The sequence below is a fragment of the Mytilus californianus genome, unplaced genomic scaffold, assembly GCF_021869535.1.
Source record: "Mytilus californianus isolate M0D057914Y unplaced genomic scaffold, xbMytCali1.0.p SCAF_3, whole genome shotgun sequence".
Classification (NCBI taxonomy): domain Eukaryota; kingdom Metazoa; phylum Mollusca; class Bivalvia; order Mytilida; family Mytilidae; genus Mytilus; species Mytilus californianus.
Window position 1 is genome coordinate 89270220 of NW_026262679.1, and position 16558 is coordinate 89286777.

Genomic DNA, 16558 nt, shown 5'->3' on the forward strand with positions numbered 1-16558 from the left:
TTTGTTCGGGAAGTTTATACATATTTTATGTCAAGTAAACCAAGTTCTAAATGAAGACCAACTTTTGTCTGATGGTCAACAACCAAAGAAACTTATAAATTTTAGTGACTGAAAGTAATCAATGTACTTTGGTGGATTTATTTATGTACTATAAATACGACTTGAGCAAAATTGTCACTTATACAAAAAGGTACAAATTGAATATTTAACAACTACTGCACAAAGTCAAAGAGAATTATGATTAATCTACAACGGACAAAAATGATTATTTACCTTATAATATGAAGTAATTGCATCAACAAACTGCAGGTAGCTTATAAAACACTGTAATAAATTGGTAGTAAATATGTTATCTTATCACTTGTGAAGTGTTGCTGTGGTTCATTTGATTAGTTGACTGTGCATTTGTCACATATTTCTTACGATTTAAAAAATACAAAAATGGCTGTGTTTACACCTATGACATTTGATACTGGCTACGATTATCCGCATAAAGTAAAAATAAGAAATAATTATTGTTACTTTCTAGACAAATTGCCAAAATGTATTTCCAGACAGGGATCTGATTTCATCCAGACTCTTGACAGAAATTGCATGTAACAACAGGTAAAAATCTGGAAAAAGTTTTCTGCCATGTTATTGAAGTTTGGTTTTTTTCGTGATAGTGCTACACCACTGTAGACCAAAATCGACCTTTCTACCATTAATGCTCTTTTGGGAGTATGATACCCACTTTTATGAGGATCTTAGCCAACCTGTTCAACTACCTTTTTATCAGCTGCAGCTTATGATAGTGGAGTACTACATTTTAACTACAGTGACTTAATTGGCTATTGTGCCATGTTCTTTCACAAATATTAGAATTATTGTTTCAATGTTTTCCCAATGCATCAAATCACCAACCATATCATGCAGCTCTGTTGGCTACTAAATCTGCATACACTAGAATACATGTATACTCCAAATACTTCTGATGTCTATATACATGATATAAATGCACAAATGAACTTTGAAATTTTAAAATTTTACTTATATCTCTACAGCAGTTTTTTCAAGTATGTATAACCTAATTTTGACAATTTTGCTGGTTAATTTAATTTGATATAAAAAGATATAGATAAACGCAGAGTTAAAAGTAAAAAAAAACCAGCGAAATGTTTGGTTTCTTATACTGTATTTGTTGCAAGTTACATTTAAGGAGATGATTTCTTTAAAAAAATTCTCTTACCATTTTAGATTGTCAATGGATGTAAATGTCATGCCAGTAGATGATTTCAACCCTCCTGATATATGTGGGGATGAAAGATGTCGAGATTATTTCATGGAGTTTGTGTATTGTTTCATTATTCCTGGAGGAATAATGTTGTTACTGACAATGATAATTACAGTATCTATTCTATGTACTTGCTGTAAAAGGTAAGATTATTTATATCAGTGGTAGATTGCAACTAGATCAAGTTTAATACAGAAAGACTAAAGTACTAGTACATTAGATAATTTCAATTATAAAAATAATGCAATCAAAATACATATAAAAATAATTAAAGAAAAACCAAAAACATTGTACATATATTGTGTTGGATCTGACAATAACTTTTATTTTATGAGTGCATTATGCATTCATGGTAAAAATGGAATTGCAAAATAGGGATTGTGCAATGAAAATCAAAACAGCTTACCTACAATAAAACATATTCTTTCCATAAGTTTTGTACAGGCAGGGATATAGTTTTAATGTCCTATCTGGGAATTATACCAAAAATTTGAAAATTTGAAACAAAGTGGATACATGTAATTAGAAAATGGACTATTTTATAGAATTAAAGCCAAAAACAAACTAGCTTTGGTTATTGCATAAAAACATAACACAACTGCAGTAACAATACAGTCAATAACATTTTTTTAGGATACTACAACTTAGGCTTATAGAGTTATCTCCCATTTTGAATATTTCTAAATGTTGAAAGAAACAGAAGTTTTAATCATTATTAGATATCTATGAAAACATATTTAAACTTAGTGAATGAATTTACACAAAGATGATTTAGCACATGTTTAAAAGACTCTATTAGTCAAGCTGAAAAGGTTGTATTATGAATATGTGTTTCTAACTTTTGTCTGGTTACATGTAGAAAACTGAAAGCATTAACACATTTATCAAAATATTGATAAAACTATTCTTTTCACTGCAAAATGTATTCCCTTAAAAAAGTAAAATGTCATCTAATATAAAGAATAATAAGCAAATTTGAAGAGAATTACATTTTAACTTTATAAGTTTGGTATTATATATCTAATTGTTCCAAAACATTGAATTATCTCCCCTGCACATCACTTAACATCAACACATATCATATATATACATGTATGATGTACACATAAATCTACAAACATATTTTAAATGTATGCATCAAAATCTTTTCATTGTTTGAAAATAGAAATACACAGGTTTACATGTTCTTTATAGCCAATTTAAATATGACAGATAAAATGCTAACACTAAATTACAAATGTATTGTTTAATTCTTATGTTGAGGTTTGTTATTCATGTTTTGAATATATTATTGTTTAGGTATTGGGGAGGGGGAGGTAATCCATATATATGTTGAAAGGGATTATATCAATATTTCATTCTGATTACATATTATTTGTCATATGCAATAATATGTAATCATGAATTACCTATAAATCAAATCATAACCTGGGAGACCAGAAATATTTTTGACGATAGTCTGTATACATTTTGTTCTTTTTTCTTCTTTAGGAAAGAAAAGCCAGTGGAAGAGTAAGTTAAAAATAATACATTTAGTTTTGAATTGCAATATAATGCATAAAGGTAAACATTTTTATTCTGCTAACGGAATGGTCACAACTTCTTAAGAGTTAAGCAACCCGACATATTACCAGTAACAATATAATACAAAAGTCAATATTTATTCAGGTGTATAACTGTAGATGTGAAAAGAAATAATCTCTCATTCATATCATGAACGTGTGCTTCCATTACAATGCTTAAGTCAAATACAATCAGATGATTAGATTTTTTTTCATGGCAAGTAATCTGTTCTTTCTGAAAATCATGTATTGATATATGTTTATAAGAATTCAGTGCATTTTCTTCTGTTTTGCTGTCTCATTATAATAACATCAGGGGTTAAAAAATCCACTAGCCCGACACCCGGGACTAGACTTTTACACTTCGGGCAATTAAAACTTGTAACCGAATATGCCAGACGGACTAGTAACAAACAATTCTTGGCATTTCCAAAATAGTAAGTGGAAAATACCCTCATCACTATTTTATCTTAGCCAATCAGATTCAATTACGTACGTCATCCGGGATTCCAAGAATTTGAACCGATTTTGTACATGTTTTAAAAATAGAACAACTAACTCTGGGTGGACCAGTATCATGTATTGATCGCAATTCACGTACTTTCAATATCAATTTCTCAGTACAGGGGGTATTGTACATTGCAGAGATTTTCAATTAATGGTACTTGGGTGTATGATGTAATGATCGATATTGACCTGTCTTGTCGGACAGCTGTTAATTTGAGCTTGAAACCATGCACAAATTATTTCTAAACATTTTAGTACGGCCACCACAGGAACTTTGTCAGTTTTAAAACGAAAAACGGTAGATGAAGGGGGTAATGAGGCTGAAAATTTATCCCAAAAAATGCCAAATACGACCAGGAAAAGCGGAAAAAAACATTTATAGTGTCATGGACAGAAAGATTCCCCATGGGCAAGGTCGACTGTTACTGATGATAAACAAGAGATGATGTTTTGTGAATATTGCCGTTATTTTCCCGATCTCGCTGATAAAAAGTCTGCTTTGTATGTGGGAACAACAAATATACGAATTGAACCACTGGTTTAACATGACAATATCAATGAACATGTTTTATGTGCCCGAAAATATTTAACAACCCATAGTACAAGGGATATCCAAAAAGATGTCTAGAGATCCTTGTTATAATTAATAAAACAAAAATTTATTTGATTTATTTTATCAAATACCGTGTATAATGCCGCATTCAAAACAAGTGACACCCACTCTAAATTTGAAAGGTATACTCGGGCTAGCAGGTCAGTTTTGATGGGCTAGCAGCTCTTTCAACAGGGCTAGTAAAATCCTGCTACCAATAAGTCCTGGGCTAGTGAGCTGTAACAAATTTTTTTAACCCCTGAACATTTAACAAACATTTATTTTTGAATACATGTGTTTTGTTCTTTTGTGTTTCGAAACATAATGTGGTATTAGTACATCAACGTTTGTACAACCAAATATTTTGTTGAAATCCTATTGAATTCTTGAAATAAAATGAAACTTGATTTGTGGAAGGTACATGTAAAACTGAGGAGCACAGATCAATTTGCAATTGAAACAAACAAAAGGCTAAGTAAGTTCTAAAACTGAAGGTATGAATAAAATGGGGAAAATATCATGACTTTTAAACTATTATCTTTGATCAGGTATGAAATGGAATGTTACAATACAATAAGAAGAGCTTCTCAGAGTCTTCGAGATCTGTCACACAAGAGAGACACATTGCTAGAACCAAGGAGTGGATCTCTGAGCTTGCCTAGAAATGGATCCAGTAGCAGATCACGAAGAACATGTTACTCTGCTCCTAATACACTACAAAGGTAGCAATTCTTATCTTATTTTGAAGAGTCAATCTTAAAAACATCTTAAAATACTGTTATATTGCCAATCTAAAAGGGAGAGGAGACATATAATGAACAAATAATGATATTAATCATGTTAATGATCTTAGTTTTTTTTTAAAGATTCCAAATATTTTTAGTTAAATTATAACATTATTGCCATGATGCCATCATTGTTGTCTATTTTTGCACATCTTTCCATGGCACTAAATATAGATTGGTTTTCCTGAAAAGATGTTTAAAATGAAATGGAGAGTTATTATTCATTGACACAGTAATGCAACAACACAGAAAAGCCAAAGGACAGCCTTTTTTTTGATGATAGAACTAGGCTAAGACAGATAAACTATGAAATAGTAACTTTTGCATTTTTTTCAAAAAAAATTTATGAAAATTGTTGTTCTATTCCTATATCTAAAAACAGTGTATTCAGTAGCTTAATTTTACTTCAAATAAACTTTCTAAAACTTAAATGGAGTGTAATTAATCATCACCAAACAATGGGCAAAATTTTAATATTTTATATTTTTATTCAAAGTTGTACCTGGTTATAGGTCATTAATACAGAAAGTGTAATTGGAGGGTTGCCTGCCAGTAACAAGTATTTTCACTACAACTTTACCAAATTTGGATACAGTGCTATTAAATTAGGCCGTTAGTTTTCTCAATTGAATTGTTTTCTTATTTTTCATGTCAGGGCCTTTTACAGCCGACTATACAGTATGGGTTTTTCGCATTGTTGAAGGCTGTACGGTTACCTATAACTGCTTACATCCACTTTATTTGAACTTTGTTGGATAGTTGTCTCATTGGCAATCATACATCATCTCCTTATTTTTATATTAAAACTAAACTTATCTTGAATTTTTTGTTGTTGTTGTTATTTAGGTGTTTTTTACAATTGCAAGAAGTTGTGCATCTGTAGCCTTTGAATGCATTCATCTATATGTATTTGTTATGTTATTTAGAAATTAGCAATATGATTGAAATATAGACAACTATTTTATTTTTCAGAGACAGACGTCGACATCAAAGAGAAGAAACACATAGTTTGTCACCACCCAGCTACCAAAATCCACCAGCATATTCATATGTGTCTGACTTCTCTGGGTAAGTCTTAACCTAGCTACCAAAATGCACCAACTTATTCATACAACTGACTTCTCTGGGTAAGCTACCATTTAATGACCAAAATCAACCAGCTTATTCATTTTTGTTTGATTCTCTTGGTAAGTCACCACCAATCTACCAAAATCCTCTACATGTACATCAGATCAAAATTTTATGGGAGGACAAAAGCCCCCATTTTTGAACTTTTATATAATATTCATTAAAGTATCTTTAACAGCAGTTCAAACCAAGCTAATGTTAAGAAAACAGACTCTTAAAAATTGCACTAACAAAGAAAAGTCCTTGCAAATGGAGCTGTTGCATTGCAATGTGAGAAACTTAGCTAGAAAGATAGTTTTCTTTATGAATTATCTTCTTTATATATATCATAAGTGATGGATGATATGAAATTATAAAAGGAAAACTTTTGTCCTAGACCTAGTTTTTATAGTCTCTACATATGTTTTTTTCAAGATGAAACCTATCATTTATGGACAATATATTGTCAATTTCAGTTGTGAGAAATTTGGATAAGCAAACTTTGAAATTTGACTAGGTTTTTAACTTCACTGTTAACTTATCGTAATAATTGAAACATAATTTGTTAAGGGGAGATAACCATTTCAATAGACTTTTTTTGTGTGTCATTAAATTTGATTAATAAGTATTCTGTGAAAACATTTATCAAAATTACATGTCATGTAGATAAGGTTTTTCCTTGAAGCAGCCACAATATGCATTCTTGAGTTCCAGTGCTTCTTATTTATTTACTCCTGTGCAAAATAAATAAAATACTAGCCTAAGAAACTATCTTTATTCAGATTTAATTCACATATACAACAAACAGGAAGCTAATGTTTTACACTTTAAGTGTTTATAGAATATGTTATTACTATGGCTATATCTTAAAGTCCTTAACAAGATGTCATATCACTAAGTCCTTTATAACATCCAAGAAAGTTAAAATACAACACAGTTATCTCCTATCAACTGTTTCTATTAAACTTTTGCGTTGGATCAGTATCGAGATATTTAAAAAAAAATAGGTTAACCATTTGAAGAAATAAATAGCAAGTATTCTTCATAACTTATTTCTTGGATAAAAGATGAATGTGCTGTATGTAAAATCCTTTCCATTTTATTTACAGATCAGGATCTTATGAATTAAACCAGCAAAGTATACCAACACATTACAAATATGACCTGTAATTATAATAACAAAGTTTTGGATTCAAGTTAACGATCTGGGATTATTAGAATGTGAGAAATCCATACACTGGCAGCCAAATGTAACACAGGACCTTCATAAATTTGAGTGTTATCTACCATTATGATTTAAATAATGCCATCAGTTTAGATCTTTCATAGTGGCATACACTAAAGAATATTCTGATTAAGGCTAATTGTTTCGTCAGTTGTGTAGCAAAATCCTTTTTGAAGACTTAAACTTTCATTAAGATCAGGAAATAAAAATCAATGATATTCTCTTTTAGGGCTGTTCCAGAATTAAACACATTTGGGGCATTGGAGGCACTTTTTTTAGACCCAAACCACCCATAAAATAAAATTTTCATTTTACTTATAATTTTTACAAAATTACATGGAAAATGTAACCACCCAGAACTTATTGATTTGATTCCCTCCCATCCCTCCCACCATAATCAATTTTGGAACAGCCCAAATTACATGTCATTACTAATTAGGGTCTTCTTTGAATGAGTCACAATATTAAATTTTTTAGTCATATTTATCAACCAGTACAGTTCCATAATTATAATTATCAGCTAGTGTGCTAGAATTTAATATTGTGGCTCTTTAAAAATAGAAGGTCCCTTATACAAGACATGTTTAGTTAAAAATAGTCAAAACAAAAATTCACATTTAAAGAAATTCTTGTAATGTTTTCATGTATATTCATTTTGAAAAATTACAATATAAGTTGTCAAACTGTTTTATTCATGTACTTCAAACAAGCACTTCCGTAATACCAACAAAGTCATTCTAAAAATAATGTTTGGGTTGATATTGCCCTAGAGTGATTTATGGTAGGACCTTATCGGATAAGTTAAGGTTTAAGGTACTTTACCATGAAGTTTTCATAGAATAGATGTTCCTTTATTATTTAAGTTCCAAATGGAAGAAATATTCTAGAATATTATTTGAACTGGAAGAAATATTCTAGAATATTATTTGAACTGGAAGAAATATTCTAGAATATTATTTGAACTGGAAGAAATATTCTAGAATATTATTTGAACTGGAAGAAATATTATAGAATATTATTTGAACTGGAAGAAATATTATAGAATATGTTTTTGACAGAATAAAGGATAAAGAATATGTGTTCCAACATCTACTTTCCAGTAGCTTACTTTTGCAGTTTATCTGTTAATACATATATTTCTATTTTATTGGTTTATTTTGATCAGAAAAAATATTTATTGTTTTATGTAGAATCTTTATATTCAAGTTATTATAATACTCCGTCCTTGATATATGTGCCAAAATATATTAAATGTTGTTCAGCTTCTACAACTACATTTTAGCTAGTTGTGTTAGTATGTGCATTAAACATATCATATTCATAATTCTTCCATAGATATTATAAATATGTATTTATGTGTATATTTAATTTGATTCAAAGTGAAATTATAACCCACCAAATTATGTTATTTATTTTTTTTTCAAATAGTAGTTTTTTCATGTACATAATTATTTATGATGAAGTTTGCTTTTACAGTTTTGTCCACTTTGTCTTGCCAGTTTGTTAAGATATATTTCAATTGTACCTGATTTTGTGTCTAATATTTGAAATTTATTTATAGATAAATATGTATTTTATAAAATAATTGGTCTTTTTTTCAAAGAAAATGACTTTTTGTGTTTAAATTTTCAGTGTATTTATAATGATGTATTTTACAAGATATAGTTTGGGTGGAAATTAAAACAATCGAATAGAGATTCCTATATCAATGTATTATGGAGGAGGTAGTTTATTGAGAAAACTTATTGTAGCACAGCTGATATATATCAATGTTCATTTACTTGTATAATGTGTTCATTATTTTGGCATTATAGATCAGTAGTCTTTATTATTGAAAAAACCATCAATCATTTTCAATTCTCTCTTTATTGGTTATTAATGTTAATTTATGTAGATCATGCAGTGTTTCAAAGGTATCAATTATTATGGTGTTACAAGAAAAAGTTAACATTTAAAAAAAAAAGATAACGGTACTGGTATATATTTTTTTATTTATCAAAAGAATAAAAATTTCTTTCGTTAAAATTAAGAAAGAACTATGGGATTGCTGTTTCAGTTACATGTACCCCATATCTCATTTTATAATGATATAAACAATTGTCTACAAACATTACTCAGAAAACTTGAGATTAAACTATATGAACTCGACCAAAAATCTCTAGTGAACTACAGAATTTTGGAAGAGTAAGCAGTTTTGTTCTATATTAGAAGCAAATCAAGGAATCAACAACCCCTACCAATAACATTTACAGTCATATCTTACCTCCTTATTTTTTATATATGTCTAAACAGGTGCTATTGTAATGTAGGTTTTGTCAGATAGAAAGTAACCATATGAAAAATGATATAAAGGTATTTGTACTTTTTATAGTGTAATGATTTTCACATTATAAACAGTTGGTTAGGTTTAAAAAGAATTTATCAAGATTCAATCAGTATTTTATTTATCAATTATTCGCTGTAACTCTATGTATTGTTTGTATATCTGTTTCCCAGAAATGCAAAGGTGTTTTTTTAATGTAGAAAGGGAACAATTGGATTTTTTTTCCAAAATGATCTTTGACTTTATTAGTTTATTTCCTATCTGACATACCTTTCATGTTCAAGAAAGTTCCCTAAGGTGCAATATATCTATATTTGTGTTTTTACAATATTTTTGTACTGATTGATAAAATGTAATAAAATGTTAATAAGTGAGCAGTGTTTTTGTTGATCTGTTTGCATCACCTTTATGTAAAACACAGACCAAAGAATGAAAATCTTTACATATTAAGTATCTTGCATATGCAGAGTTAGCAAGGACTGCAAGGCAGATACTGATTTTTCATATGTACTCTTATATTTATAGTTTCCATGATAGTGATAAAAACTTATGAGAGTTTGTGAACATGTCGGCGTCATCTGTTCTGTCATCAGTTCACCTAGGCCTAACAGGCCAGCTGAAGATATTGCCATCATCTGGCATTAATTGTTAAAACCTTTAATGGTCTAATTAAGATTTATAAAGCCTGACTTCAAGCACTTAAGGCCAGCATGCAACCACAAGACCATGGGCGTGTTTCATTTTAAGAATTATATGCACACAATAAAGTTCAGAAATTTCTACCCTTTTCAGAATTACCGGTAGTCTTGTTTATAATCTCCTCATTGTTGATTTTATCTGAATGAAATTATGTGGTAAATTGTTAGAAAATTAACATGAAAATGATTTGGTCCATTGAGTTTTGTTTACATTATTCCAATTGAAGTTAGAAAAGATATAACTATTAAGAAACCATGCTTTCATCATAACCCTTGTCATTTGATTAATTGTATGTATCTGAAACTGCTTTTTTTTGGATTTTGTCTCGCCTGTGACGAGGTGGCAGAATGTGAGACATATAAGGGATTACAATCTGCCTGTGGCAGTGAATTAAACTATTTGTATAAAGCTTTAGATTTCAGGGGGTAGGAGACCTTAATGCTTCTTACTAGTATACAGGTGTATTATGTCATAAAGTTTCTGTCTGTCATATGTCCGTTGTCCTTGACCTCATTTTCATGGTTCAGCGACTGCATAAAAAATCTGTATAGTTTTTTTTTTGTCATGTGAATTTCTCACTTAAAAAGCTTGAGTAATATGATAACTATATTTGGTATTTGAGATCCTTGAAAGGTCTACATGTCAGTAAGACAGAGTTCATCTGATATCAACCTCATTTTATGGATCAGTGATAAAGGTTAAGGTTTTTAGGTCAACTAAATTTTGTGTATGAAATGATTGTAAGGTGTACATATCTGTCTGGCAGGTTTTATCTGACCTTGACCTCATTTTCATGGTTCATTGGTCAATGTTAAGTTTTCATGGTAAGGTCAGTTTCTCTGGTACTGTAAGCAATAGGTCAACTATATTTGGTGTATGAAATAATTGTATGGAGTACGGTACATGTCTGTCTGGCAGGTTTGTCTGACCATGACCTCATATTTATGGTTCAAAGTCAGTGTTATGTTTTCATGGTTAAGTCTGTTTCTCAGATACTATAAGCAAAAGGTTTACTATAAGTGGTGCATGGAATGATTACAAGGTGTACATGTTTGTCTGGCAGGGTTAATCTGACCTTGACCTTGTTTACAAGGATCATTGATTATGTTTATTTTATGAAAATCTTGTAGTAAAACCTTTTATGCTGAGACTCAACATAAATTCAATTAATGAACAACATCAAAATAATAGCACCTGATATCAAATCAATTTCCATATAAGTTAAGTAATGTAAGATGTAGTAATGTCAACAATCCTCACAGATGCACAGCAGTTGTGGGTGTGCAAAAGCTTATAATTCAAAAAGAATGCACACCCTTCATAAACTGATTATGACTGAAAGACTTATTAGAATTTTTTTAGATCAACATCAATAAGTACTGGTTAAGAAGCCATTTAATTGTTTGATTTATTTAATTCAAAATATACTATGTGAATGGTTTAAAATACATTGTTCGTATATATTTATATACCGGTATATAACATGGATAACAAAATCACTTTAAAATACATATTCATTTTTGTAACAATGATGATTCATTGAAATGTTCTTTAGCTAAACCCTATACTATTTGTCATAAAATTCTATGAAAGTTTGACAAAAATTATTGATGTCAAAAAAACTTAAAACACCACACTGTCTCTAAATGTTAGCTGCAAAAAAAAATAAGTACATTTATCAGCAAAATATGGAAAAAATTGAAGATTTAAAAAAAAAGTTTGATCTAGATACTGTCTTTTGATCATGCAGAAACCTCTTTACGAGTTTTTGTAAAATTCTATGATAGTTTGACAAGGTTATTTATATCTAAAAAAAAGAAAGTAGACTAAACCTGCAATGGAATGTATGATCACTTTGCTTTTGTGACATTCGTTTCAATTGAGATCAAAATTAGATGTATTCAATTTCTTTAATTTCCAATTCATTTGAGAGCACTTTGTGATAGTTCATCTAAATGCAGTACTAAAAAAAATTTATGAAGAAAATTTTGTGAAAAACATTTTGATTTTTCATGGGACAAAAATATAAATCTTTGTATGGCAGGATAGCATTTTAATATCAATTCAAACAGGATTGATGAATCAAATTGTAATTGGGTCAGAAATTTTAAAGAACTGCAATTGGTGGAAAGAAACACTTACAATCAAGTCGTTTTAAATTCACTAAAATTTTGTCAAATTACACACTTCTTGAAAATGTCCAAAAGACTTTTGTTTTGTTTTATTTTACTTTGGTAGAATTTGTGTAATGGTAACTATCACACAACTTTCAATGAAATTTCAACATAATTTCACATATAATTATGTGCTATGTTATTCCCTGTATAAGTAGAACTCAACACTATTATTATTTAAGTTACCAAAAAATATACAGAAAATTGTAAAGAACGATTTCAATACTTCAAAATCAATAAATACATAAATACATACACATGTATACACAGGAAGTGCAAGTATATATACAGAAGCTTTATGTGTGTAAAAATACTAGTTTACTAAATCTATAAAAGAGAACTGAATTGTTCTTATAAAATATAAATCCAGTTAAAAATTTGTTCAAATCACCAGAGTTGTTCTTGATTACTGTAAAAAGCGATTAAATCAATTATTATGGCAAATAAAATTGAGAATGGAAACAGGGAATGTGTCAAAGAGACAACAACCCGACCAAAGAGCAGAAAACAATTTATATGCCAAAATATAGTTGGTTTGTTTATGGAAAGAAATTTTCTGTAATATATAGCTGAATCTAGTTTGTATCAAGTCATTTCTAAAGAAATTATCACTTTCCAAAAAGAGTTGATCTATCACTGCAACTAAGAACTACAACTCAAACAAAAACTTTAAATTGACCATTTGAGAATTCTGACCATTCTTGTACATACTTACGATGCAAATATAGTGAAACCTGACTAGTTGACAGCACTGCCATCAAAAAATTGTTATGAATGCCATGTGGTCTTAAAAATAGGTTTAATTAGTAATCATTTCTATAGGAATGTCAAAATCTTTTTTTAAAAAGGTGGTATCTTCATAGCAGAATAACAGCTGACAAGACATGATAATAATACCAAGTATTTTTAACATTCTTCAAGGTATTCAAAAGTTTTGAGCCAGACTTCACATTGTATGTTTAGATCTACATGTACATTTTCACTAGGAATGTATATATAAATCAAGTTTGCTACATGCCAATTGTAACACCCTCTGGTGAAGATCAACCCTGCAATGTAGTATTTTTTATTTATAATAATTAAAGTATATATGAAAATACATTTACTAATTAAATGGTAAAACAATTCATACAATGAATGCTCACTAACAGTATTATGCTGAATTTCTCTCAGACCATGATTTCTTTTAATTTGGCTTCAAAGTATAGACCAAACCGGAACACATGCACACACAAAAAATATGAAGTAAACAAACCAAACTGAGCAATATTTGTTATTATCCTAAAACACCATATAAACAGCCAACAAGATTGGCTTTGCATTGGTTTTCAAAATAATTATCGAGAAAAAAACCCAACTGAACTACTACATCGACATTTTTTAGAGCTAATATTAAATGTAACCATATACAATCTATGATGCAGGATCACAATAAAAACCCTCATAATCTTACAAATAAACATAATTTTACAAAAACAGTGATTTGAAATATACACTAAGACAAGGTCAGTGTCCTCTATTTTAGTTCACTGTTAACATGATATATCTTAACTGACCACTTGTATTTTCTTACAATTTCACTGCTCTTTCTTTACAGGTATGGAAAATCCTAACAAATTATTTAAATGGTAGTATTTACTGTTGTTTGGGAAATTTTTGTGAGGTGCTTTATTTTCCGCTAATTTCATGATTAACATAAAATCTCCAAAATATATTTGCTTAAAATTTTTGATTAAATTGAAAAAAAGAACTGACTAGTAGCTTAAGCATTGATTAACACATAAATTATTATAGCTGTTATCTTAAAATCTATTGATTTTTGCATATACAGTTGTACCTTTTAATTCAAATTGCAAATATTATCATCTATAGATCATCATAAAGTCCAATGGAATGCAAAATTTAATTCATTTAGGAATGTATTATTATATTTCATATGGAATGTCAAATCAACAAAGAAAACAGTAAAAATAAAATTTCAATCCATCTTTTTCCTCTCAACTTTCAACCAAGCATATTTTATCATTTTTTTTACTGAACATTAAATGACAATAGTCAAGTACAGTTTTGAATGCAATAGTGATAACTTTTCACTTTTAAAAGTAATTTTACCTCAAAAACAAATAACAAGCATCAATGGAAAATCCATGGAAAAGTTCATATCAAAATATATATTTAACAAAATCTGTTCAATCTTTAAAAAATTAGTTTAATATTAGAAATATATTAGCAGGTATGTTAAATCCTAAATATTTCTTTACTAATAGGTGTCAGAAAAAATTTATCAAAACATATCTAAAATGATTCTAAGGAAATGGTGGGATTTTATGTATACGTCAGTGAGACAGCAACCCGATGATACAAAAAGCAAAAGATTTAAAATGATCAACATACAGTTTACAACAATTGACAGATGTCATCAAAATATGTCAAGCTCCAAATCTCCCTAATTTTAGAAAAATAGTAAACAGATTTAACTGAGATTATCAAAGATCTGCCATCAACAGGAAATTCACCAAAGTATACAATCATTAAGATATAACATAAGACAACCACTGACAAAGTTTGTAAATTGAGAACATGGTCATGTGTCAGAGTTAACCTTGAAAATTTGTTTACATGCTTGCATGCTATATCATAAACTTTTTTTTCATAATATTAACAGAAATGGGGTAAAAACAATCATAACATCTCAATTATGAGAGGCATTAAGATGCTTTTTTCAAGGCAGAATCTAGCAAGTAAGTTCAATGAAACATTTGTATTTGACACACAAAATAATAAAATAATAAATAAGCACATTTTAAAACAGTTGTATCATATGATCATTAAAAATTCTCTAAAGTATTAATAATCCAGATATATCATAAATACATTTTTCACATCCAAAAAATAAACATTACTGAATGCATAGTAAAACATTTTACGATATATGTAGCATGAACACATAAGTACAAACATGCATGAGATTATTGTAATGTTTTGCATATACATTACACTTGATGGCAACGTGATATATACCCAATGGCTACCACCTCTCTTTATTATCACAGATTTCATATAATTTATCACTAGCATTTTCATAACACAAAAATACATTTACTAATGAAAAATAATGAAAGTAAATTGTTTACACATTTATTTCCTAAGTGCCAAATAATATTTTTTTATGGTCATAATATAAAATCATAACAGTAAGGATCTACCTTTATATTCACTCTTGTGAGTACCAAAAAAAACCCAAACTTTTACAGTTATCATTTTTTTTAAATTAAATAATTTTATCCATTAATGCTTATAAATGTATCAAGCTCAATATTTAAATCATATTCTTTTCTTATCTATATTGTATATCTCAATGCTGATTACTTTATCTTAAACTTTTTGGCACACTCACAACCCTTTTATTTATATTTTTGTGTTAAATAGTGATTCGTGTAGACTCTTTGCAAATTATGATAATTACTTGTGTAGATCATTTGTTATAGACTTTTTGTAATAAACCCAAAAAAAAGAGCAGAGTATAAAACCATGAAAATAAGCACCAATGATTCAAGCAATTTTCCACAAATAACTTAAGTGGCTTTAAAAAAGTTTGGTTAAATAATATTTCTAAATCCTTATTGCCATTCTTCTTTAAATTTAGCAATGACATTAAAATGTTCTGTTCACTTAGGTAAGAGTTAAATTCTTTTAAAATGTATCCCCTTATTTTCAGGGTACTCATGATGATAACCATATCATGGCAATGAATAGTGGGTATTGTATAATGTCAGTTTTCTACAAATTTTAAACATCATAATATGTTAGCCACTTTTCCATTGGATATTGCTAAGTCATACATGGCATAGAAGCTTGAATTATTTTAAATTAAAATGTTGATATATTGTAGATCAATCTTGAATACATTGGTATAACTGACAATTTTTTGTTCATGTGAGTTCTATGGCAGCTGTAGCTATAGCTGAAAAATTGTTTCACCTCAAACAACAAATCTAATACATTATCAGCATTTCTATTCAAAAATGATCAGTTTTACAATATGACAAGTCTGTGAATTTGTCAATGATTATCATTTCATTGGAGATCTAATCAGCATTGTCGTGTCTTGCTTGCCGTCTTTGTGAACCAGAATGACGTCATTGGACTGGTGGTGTTTGATTAAATCTTCCACTGATTTAAAAGACTGAAAATAAATGTAATTAAACACAATGTAAATTTAAACTAACAAAGCCTCCTTAGTAATGCTCAAAGCCAAAAAATTAGAAATAGACCATTTTGTTTAAACTTGTAATCATGCCCAGTACGATT

The 16558-nt window shown here is 29.1% G+C and overlaps 2 protein-coding genes across 7 annotated transcripts in view; one reads left to right on the forward strand and one right to left on the reverse strand.

Annotated features, from left to right (window-relative positions):
- The first annotated feature begins 45 nt into the window (after nt 1-45).
- On the forward strand, nt 46-9749 carry LOC127735342 (uncharacterized). The gene is made up of 6 exons (XM_052245506.1): nt 46-190; nt 1237-1416; nt 2765-2785; nt 4483-4656; nt 5692-5787; nt 6936-9749. Exons 1-6 carry the CDS (start codon nt 144-146, stop codon nt 6994-6996), a joined length of 579 nt encoding a protein of 192 aa, XP_052101466.1. The 5' UTR covers nt 46-143; the 3' UTR covers nt 6997-9749.
- A 1718-nt stretch (nt 9750-11467) lies between these two features.
- LOC127735337 (B-cell linker protein-like) overlaps nt 11468-16558 on the reverse strand; it is a 65391-nt gene continuing 60300 nt past the window's right edge. For all 6 annotated transcript variants that reach the window (XM_052245498.1, XM_052245496.1, XM_052245497.1 and 3 more), the window contains one exon: nt 11468-16433. In XM_052245498.1, coding sequence (XP_052101458.1) covers nt 16320-16433 — 114 coding nt within the window. In that variant the 3' untranslated portion in view covers nt 11468-16319. The remainder of the gene's footprint in view (nt 16434-16558) is intronic.

What these genes read in the sequence shown, in the direction of transcription:
- LOC127735342 (XM_052245506.1), top strand. Translation starts at nt 144, where the DNA reads ATGTACTATAAATACGACTTGAGCAAAATTGTCACTTATACAAAAAG. An exon ending in CTATGTACTTGCTGTAAAAG is followed by an intron (nt 1,417 to 2,764) that starts GTAAGATTATTT and finishes TTTCTTCTTTAG; the next exon opens with GAAAGAAAAGCCAGTGGAAG. An exon ending in AAAGAAAAGCCAGTGGAAGA is followed by an intron (nt 2,786 to 4,482) that starts GTAAGTTAAAAA and finishes ATCTTTGATCAG; the next exon opens with GTATGAAATGGAATGTTACA.